Source organism: Lactuca saligna, chromosome 8 (genome assembly GCF_052625555.1).
Source record: "Lactuca saligna cultivar CGN05327 chromosome 8, ASM5262555v1, whole genome shotgun sequence".
Taxonomy (NCBI): domain Eukaryota; kingdom Viridiplantae; phylum Streptophyta; class Magnoliopsida; order Asterales; family Asteraceae; genus Lactuca; species Lactuca saligna.
This window is the reverse complement of record NC_136424.1, coordinates 173,383,963-173,392,701: the sequence shown is the minus strand read 5'-3', so window position 1 is coordinate 173,392,701 and position 8,739 is coordinate 173,383,963. Positions and strand designations below refer to the sequence as shown.

Genomic DNA, 8,739 nt, shown 5'->3' with positions numbered 1-8,739 from the left:
AGGAATGATGGATGGTAAAGATTGATAAATCAGTGATAAAGTGTTATCATTAGCGTTATGGGACATATAGTGAACAAGTGGTACGATTGAAAGCTTGATAAACCATTTACCCTAACGAATTGAAACAAGATACATACCAGAGTTTCAAAAGAGGTACAAAGCTAAAAGAATGAATTGGAATGAAGATAAGATGTTGAATGAGTATATTTGGTCTTATGCACATATTTGGAACTTAAAAAAAGGACAAGTTGAGAGTAAGCTTTGAGGTTAACCTAAGGGCTAGTACAGAAACACAAACACATTTTCCCATTTTAGGGTACTACATGTCGCAAATGATTGAACTTGTTTTCTAGCAAAGATTTATCTGTGAATGTATATTTGAAAAGCATCATTTGGAATGCATATACTTCAAGAGTCTAGTATGCTTTTATTATTATTATTATGCAGTATACATGAAGATTTGTTACAATGGATTATATGGATATAATTCATTTTGTTCCATTTTGGTAAACAGGAACATGGAAAAAAGAAAGAAAAGTTAACAATGTTGATCATAGCCTTTTTATTTTAACTGAAACAGATCCTGAGTACTTTTTTTTTTTTTTTTTTTTTCCAAAAGTATGGCAAAAGGTAAAACTTAATATGGCGTAAGGAACCATGTAAACAGAAGTAGCGATTAGAGATATAAGACTTATAAGAGAGACAAATAATACGATGTTTTGCTAGTTGCTATTTACAAAACAAATTCTGTAGAAACCAAACAAACCATCGGATCAAATCACCACATCCACATATAACTGTAAAAAAGAAACAAACATGATTAAAAATAAATAACGATTTTTCCTTAAATCAATGTAACCGGCCTTTTGCGATGCGATGTTGATATGTTTTTTTTTTTTTCAGATGAAAAGTTTACTGACCTTGAGATTGAGAGTCCGGGAGGGCGCCTGGAGAAACTTTTATTGCAGTTAAGAAATGATTCCAAATTCCAAAAGCTTTCCAGACAAAATGTACAAAATTCGGTTAATAGTTTGAAATGAAAAGCTTCTTGTTCATGACAAATCAAACGATCCTTGTCCTTCACTGATAGCATACACCAGTTGCTTGTACATAATTTCCTGTAGTAATCACTTGTTAGTTGCTACCCAAAATTACAAAATTACAAAATTGCCCTCATTTAAATACAACCAACCTACTTTCATTTAATTGTTTATTTTTATTATACCTTGGTGGAATAAGCAGGAAGCTTCAAGTAATTAGCACATGTCATGACACTTGGCAAGTCATCATCTGCAGATTCCGACGCGCCACCCGCACTCGATGTCACATTACTGCTTGTTGAAGAGTGCTGAGCAACACACAAACAACATTTTATAACCATTTATTTTAAAATTATTAATTAATTATTATACAGAAAGTCAACAATACCTTTCTCACAATGGTCAACTTAGGATTCAAAATTGCAAAACCACCGGGAGGAAGCCGAGGTGCACCAGTGACAAATTGACAAAATGCCCTTTGCTGTTCGGGAGTGAACTCTCCCATTATCTCAAGCAACTAAACAGTTGTGAAAAAAAAACAATAGTAAGTTTTTTTTTTTAATGATAATGTGAATTATATGGAATTTTGACTTACGTTGACTATTGCAGGGCTCTTGGAAGTATATCCGTGATCGAATTTTATGTGGTCCACAAGTTTGTCAGCCTGCGGTTTTGTAAGAAAAATGAAGCAAAAAAAATATTTAATTACAACAACTGGATAAAAAATATTTAACATATTTACCTCCCACAACTCTCGTTGGCCACAAAGTAAATGATCTAATTCATTTGGGGTGAATATTTGCAAAGCCGTAATGTCAAAGACCTGGTGAATGAGCAAAAAATACACATTAGTTGAAATTATTTAAATCAAAATTATGAAAAGATATGTCTCAGGAAAACAGGTTATGTGAAAGACATATCTATAACAATATAACTGTAACGTATTGTTACCAATATGTAAGAAAAGAGAGCATATGAAAAATCATCATTTTTTTTAAAGAAGCAACATCAACATGAAGTTAAAAATATAAAAAAGAAATATGACCTGATTGAAACCAGCTCTGAATGCTTCCATTTGTCTTGTGATACCTGTCTTGACAGTAGCAGCAACTACAAGGGAAATGTACTCTTCCAAATTGTCTATGCTGACCTGTCATTCCCAAAAAAGAATCATATGAATTATGAATATACACAGCAGCCTTATTAAAAAAAAAAAAAATTGAAAGGTAAAAGGATGAGTAAATACATCTTCATTGCCAGGTCTCAAAATGTAATCAGGAAATCCAGGAAGTGTGAAGTCCAAACAAAGATCTTCAACAGGAGCACCTCGGAAATTTAAGTCAAGTATTGCATTGCAATCATGCCTAGGTGTTGACTCCAGGTATTTTTTCCGACAAACAATCGCTTGCAATTCTTGCAATGTCTTCCCAAGTTCAGCATCAAAAGAAGAAACATCATGTAAATCAAGCTCCTACAATGAAAAATTAAGAAAAGGCGCATAAGTCAATTCAGAACAGAAAAAAAGTGGAGTCAATAGTTCATTAACAATCAACTTACTTGTCCAAGAACAAGCTTGTAGAAAGCAGTAGAAAGAGGCATGTCCAAAAGCCTCCCATCTTGAAGAGCTTTCGCCATTACACAACCAAAAAGCCAGAAATGCTCAATCACTTTACCATCACAAGAAGATTCAACCCAAGGGCGTGGGAACAACCCAAGAGGTGAAATTACAATATCGCCCAAATCATCTTTCTTCTCTTCAACTTCAACTTCCATTGCCATACTCCCGTCACCCGAGTTATTACATCTCCACATCTTCAACCCCGTTCTTTGCAAATCATGACTCAAAAGCGTATAAAACTCCAAAGTGGGACCCAACCCAGTCCCAACCTCACCAAAATACTCCACTTCCAAAACAGCCTTTTGGCTCGAATACATTTCCATTACTTTCGCAGCAGATTCCAATATTCTATTCCGGGAAACCCGCACTTTCTGGCGCGACAATCGCCTGACCCGTAACTCCCGCTCGGTGGTCGACCCGTGCCCGTCTGCCCCCTGTTGCTGGAGCCGATGTAGGGCCCGCGACAACCCGAAAGCAGTGGAATAAAAATACTGTCTTCGTGTTTCAAATGGAAACAAGAAAGGACATGCTTTGGTCAACTGATAACACCATGAAGGAAGACTACCACTGCAAAGAGCGAGCACATCTTGAACTTGTCTGGATAATTTCGGGGTTAATTTAGAGTTCACAAACTCGTCAGATGAAACTCGAACACCAGGGGTAATTATGTCGTTTATGCTTGAAATTTTTCCTTCCGAGAATTGATCGATTATTGTTTCGATACGTAAACGCGGTGCTAGCTGATTTAAACCTTCTAATACGCGAAGCAGAGACAGAATATTGTAAGTGGGGTTTTCTTTTTCCATGTCGCAAGGGAGTTCGCCTTGGAGGATGCTATCTAAGAGAGACATTTGACATGTGGACCCCGGTTTTGTTGAATTTGTTGTTTTTTGTGAGTTTATATCGGCTTTTTGGTAGGTGATTGTGTAGATATCGTTCCATAGTTTGCTTCCATCGGTGTTGTATTGGTCATTGTCGCCTTCATCTAACACAAGCTGTTGTTGAATGGCTTGATAGATTGTTAAATGTCGGTTGAGTTGTTTACCATTTGAGGAGAAGCTTAACCGGGGGGTGTTGTGGTCTCTACCACCACCGCTGCCGCCCCTAACCGCCCTAGCGTTGGCGGACGCGAGCCCGGCCATGGCGGCTGCTGCGAATGACATTGATCCCCTTGAGCTGAATGAAGTCGGACCACGGAAGTCGGTTGAGTCTGAGCCGCGAGCTGGGGTTGATCGGCTCGTGGAACCGCGTGCGGGGTTTGTGTGGCTGTCGCTGGTTGTGGGACCCGCGAGGGTGGTGTTGTCGGTTAGTTTGACATCGTGGACATCTGGCATGCAAGCTGGAAGTGAATCGTCCCTTAGCACCTGTGAAAATGGGAAGAAGGAGAATCGTATGTAAAAAGTTGTATTTGTGAAAGATTATAAAAAGTTATCAATGAGTCTTCGTTGTATGTCTGTAGTAAACAAATGAATGATATAATAAACAAGTGAACAGAAATAAGGGTAACATACATCATCATCATCGTCATCTTCTGATATTTCATCATCTTCAATCACCAATGCATCATCAATATCAACAGGTGATATATCTACATCCTCATCCTACAGTACACACATAAGTAAAGTAATCAAAAACAATAAAAAAATTAAAGAGCACTTTATTTAGCACATGAAGAGCATACCTCAGAAGAAGATTCATCATCCACAGACTTCATCAAAGTGTCTTTATCAGAAGCAGCCCTTCTTCTAGAAGCATTTCTTGTATGTGGTCCTCCTCTCCCCTCATCTTGACTTGCCTTCAACACAGCCTTCCCCTTTCCCTTTGAAGAACTTGCATTTTTCTCATGTGGGGTATCCTTTTCACCTGAATTCCCTATACTAATCGCTGACCTGGACCTTGTTGACTGACGCCGTGTACCCGAAGCAGGAGTAGAAGAAGAAGGCGACGAACCGCTGCCGCCACCTGCCGCCGTGTTTCCAGACTCCGAGTTCCCAACAGAAGTACAAGGCTTATTATGGCTAGATTCACTACGTTGCACCCTAGGCCAAAGAAAGTCTTCAACAGCAGCCAAACTTGCTAAAGGGTCAATGAGAAGAACATTTGAGGAATAATCACGAAGTGATTTTTCACCATGTGATCTTACAAGCCGAAGTTTGAACGGACAAGATGAAGCGGATAAACCAGATGACAGACGCGCACTTGTAGAGGATCGAGAATTGTGAGTCAACACTACAGGAAACCTTTCTAACGAAGTCAATGCATTTTGAAGCTTTTGAACTAAAACACTCATAGGAACTAAATTCGATTCATTGTAGACACTTGAAAACGCGATTGATATAAAAGATTTGTATCTTTTGATAGCTAGTTGACGTAACTTTGGGAGATTCGCTTCTGACACTGACACCCTTTCTTTTGAGAAGCTTCCACAAGTTAAGTAGTTAAGTAAAGCATCCACAACACCACTTCCTATGAACTCAAATGTAGAAACACTGTCTCTTTTGGTTAACTCTGAGAGCATAAAGGTTACCACTCTTAACAAATTATCTTCCTTAGTGGGTGAAAAATCAAGAAACCGGGGTGATGTGGAAGCTTTTGACTTCCCTTTTGACTTTGACTTATGGTCGTCAGATAAAGCAACCAACTTTGAGCAAAGATTCTTTAAATGTAGAAGATCATCTGTAATCCCAGCTTCAGGAGCTCCAGGGATTGAAGGGAAGAATTTATCTTTGAAAGCTTTTGCACTTGTACTTACTGACACCCGGAGATTGGAATTGAGTGTGGGAGCCTCTAGGGAACTTGGAGGTGAGCCCTCGGTTTTGGGATCTTCGGGGTCCACATTGGGTGGTCCAAGGCGGCGGCGATAGCGTCTTGAACGTGATGATCCGGGGGTAGAATCGGTATTATTATTTGATGATGATTGGGAAAGAGGATTGGTGGATGGACCAGATAAAATGAGTGTGTCTATAGCATGAACTACACCTTCTCTCACAAAAAGTTTGGAGAAAGTTTCCGGAAGCTTTTCCATTAGGATTTCTGCAATTTGAAGTGATGGCAATAGAGCTTGTGGATCTTTCCATGCCAAAACTCCTGCTAGGAAACTAGTCACGATAGCATATAACATCAGGGGTCTGTTTGGTATGATGGAATTCAACGAGAAAGGAATGAAAACTTATATACCTTGATATATTTGTAACACCAAGTAGAGATTGGATCATATCTGATGTGCTGAAGTACATCAGTTTCCCAATAACTGATAGACATTTATGACGCACAGGTGTATTCACACTTGACCCATATATCTACAAGACCAAAAAAAAAAAAGTTCATTTTAAACTTTAAAGTAGGTTGCTAAAATGAGTTGTAATTAAGAGTTTCCATTAAAACTAACCTGAATGAGAACAGGAAGAAGGTCCATTCCAAATTGCAGCAAAAGGCCAGGTTGATCAGTCAATAACTTCTCTTTTTCTGGTGCACCACCACTTGTTTCTTCTTGCTTTCCAGGTGACTTTCTTATAAGAGACCCTTTGACAAATAAGGTAGAGCTAGAAGGAAGAGATATGGTTCCTTGAGGCAATGGAGGAAGAAGCTCATTTGTCAAATTCACAATCTCAAATATCTGCATGAAGACATCAAACAGATTGGTTATAAATTTTTTCGATTATTAAAATTATAAGGAGTCAGGGAAAATCTGTAAGCATGGAGAAGGAGAACAAGAAGTATAAATAAGCATTACCTGTTCTGGTGGCCTACTCAAAGCAGGGGATACATACATGCTTGCAGCATGACCAGAGCCTGATAATATATCTTTAAGAATGCCACTAATCCCAAGAAGCAGCAATGTTTTTGATCCTAAAGGAGACCCACTTGCACATGCGGATAACAATCGAATTAATCCCTGAAAAATCTTTTTGTTAGGTAATGCAACCTCCAAAAGCTATGTGCTTTTTCCAAAATAAAGTCATCAATATACCGTATATGTAGATGGACTGAGAGATGCCTGTCCACCTCCAGAACTACTGGTTGAAATGAGGGAGGCAGCTTGTGTAACTAATCCATGGTTGCATAGCTCATCTAGTTTATCAGGAGATGCTGCAAATGCTTCTACAATTCGAGTCAAACAAACGGATGCATGCTCCAAAACCTACAAAGAGAGTATTGTTTCAAAAAACAATCAGAAACATAAAAAAGTTAATAAATTTTTTATTCTTGGAATCAAACAACTCACCTTTGCATCATGATACTGAAGAAGGTTTGTCAATAGAGGAACGGCTTCCATGACAAAATCAGCTGCATCAGATGGAAGTTTCTTGCAGATATTTGCAGCAGTAGAAAGTGCTACTCGCTGAAAGATAAAATGAGATTATGGAAAAAGGGATAATATTATATATATATATGCTTAAAACTTAAAACTATATCATGATTAAGCAACATACCTGGACTCCTGTAGAGAAGAAGTCAAGATACGACAGTACTGCCATTAGTGCACCTGCCCTCAAGCATGCAGTTGGATGCTCCTGGGAGATCTTCTTAAGAGCTTGCAAGGACTGTTGTGAAAACAATTCCATTGAACACAGGATTAGTTTAAATCCACAAGTGAAGTGATATAAACATTTAGGAAGTAAGATTGCACACCTGTTCAGCCAAGTCCATGTACTCGATTGTAAGCAATCTAGCAACAAAGCAAGAAACAGCACCATAATGCACAACTGCTGGGCATGAAGAAGGTAGCACATCACATAGATGTGTGAGTGCCCTAGCTGCAAGCAACATGATATCGGGATTGCTTTCATGGTTAAGCAACCCAACAAGAACAGGCACAAAAGAATCCACGGAGAAAGTGCTTAGAGAATCCTCAGTGCCAATAGAAAGCATGTCACATAACTGTGTCAGAGCCTCAACTTGCTTTCCTTCTTCCCCATCAGCACGCAAGCCTGAAAGAATTTTCTTTAGTCGTCCACTCTGGTGAGATGATGAAGCGGATGCCATTGCTGATGACGGAAGCAGATCATCTAACCCTGCACCCAGTTTCCTCAATAAGCCTTGAAGTGCACTACTAGCAGAAGTCAAATTCTGATGTAAAATCCCCACGCCGCCACCATCACTGTCATTGTCATTGTCATCGTCGTCGTCATCTTCATCATCAACTCCCCCGCGGTCTTTATTAAATCCTAAAATGTTGTCTCTGTTGTTATCTCTATCTCTATCCCTAACCCTAATTTCATTCTCTTTCTCTTTGCCTTTATCCAAATTATCCTTATCCAGTCCCGCATTCGGATTATTTATGTTCTTTCCACTACGACGGCCGCGGGCTGACCCAGAGCCTGACGGTTCATTAATGTTAGTATCCATGTTAGAAGCGCGTGAGCGAGTACAAACGGATTGCGCAACGACGTTGGAAGGTGTAGCAGCGGCGGCGGGGGATGTAGTGGAAGAGAGACGAGTGCGTTTGTTGGAACGAGTGGCAGGACCGCCGGACGATGAAGAAGAAGGGGCTGATGAGGTGGTCTCCGCCCTCTTCCGGCTACGAGTTTCCATACAAAACCCCAAACCCACCTTTCGGAATCAACGATCAACGACGATCGATGAAATAATAAATCCTTATCATCATCGTCCTCGTAGTCGAAGAATCTTACAAACAATACTTCAATTTACCCTGCGAAAAAGGTCCAATTTGCACCAAATCTGACAAACCCTAGAAAAATCAATCACGGGAATTATTGTTTCTTTACTTGGTGTAAACCGATTGATTGCAAAGAGACGCATGCGTATGATGAATTTAGGAGTGTACCGACTTCAATTTTATGATGAGGAAGGTATAATCAATCCATAAAGGAAAACCCTAATTTATGTATATTTCCTTGAAACAGTACATTTGTATATGTTTTATGTTCATGTGTTAAAATGTTTTATGTTTTATGTTCATGTTTTAGGACATCAATTACATGTTTCTTTTTTTTAATATTATAATAGGATAAATGTCTGACCCGACCATCTTTTTAGTTATGGTTTAAATGGTTCCTATTGTTTTTTTTTTCGCACTTGAGAGGAACCACGTTTTACTTTACCAACTAAATTGGTCCA

The 8,739-nt window shown here is 39.1% G+C and overlaps 1 protein-coding gene across 1 annotated transcript; it reads right to left on the bottom strand.

The window, feature by feature from the left end:
- Positions 1 to 660: 660 nt before the first annotated feature.
- LOC145008399 (E3 ubiquitin-protein ligase UPL3-like) lies at positions 661 to 8,493 on the bottom strand. The gene is made up of 18 exons (XM_078967024.1): positions 7,291 to 8,493; positions 7,092 to 7,202; positions 6,884 to 7,000; positions 6,629 to 6,799; positions 6,392 to 6,553; positions 6,047 to 6,274; positions 5,836 to 5,957; positions 4,340 to 5,756; positions 4,170 to 4,259; positions 2,598 to 4,022; positions 2,287 to 2,511; positions 2,086 to 2,190; positions 1,783 to 1,863; positions 1,636 to 1,704; positions 1,429 to 1,557; positions 1,226 to 1,348; positions 921 to 1,118; positions 661 to 797 (listed from the first exon to the last, which is right to left on the bottom strand). Exons 1-17 carry the CDS (start codon positions 8,191 to 8,193, stop codon positions 1,053 to 1,055), a joined length of 5,544 nt encoding a protein of 1,847 aa, XP_078823150.1. The 5' UTR covers positions 8,194 to 8,493; the 3' UTR covers positions 661 to 797; positions 921 to 1,052.
- Positions 8,494 to 8,739: the final 246 nt, after the last annotated feature.

What these genes read in the sequence shown, in the direction of transcription:
- LOC145008399 (XM_078967024.1), bottom strand. Translation starts at nt 8,193, where the DNA reads ATGGAAACTCGTAGCCGGAAGAGGGCGGAGACCACCTCATCAGCCCCT. An exon ending in TCTTCTCTACAGGAGTCCAG is followed by an intron (nt 7,001 to 7,091) that starts GTATGTTGCTTA and finishes TTTATCTTTCAG; the next exon opens with CGAGTAGCACTTTCTACTGC. An exon ending in TGAGACCTGGCAATGAAGAT is followed by an intron (nt 2,191 to 2,286) that starts GTATTTACTCAT and finishes TGGGAATGACAG; the next exon opens with GTCAGCATAGACAATTTGGA.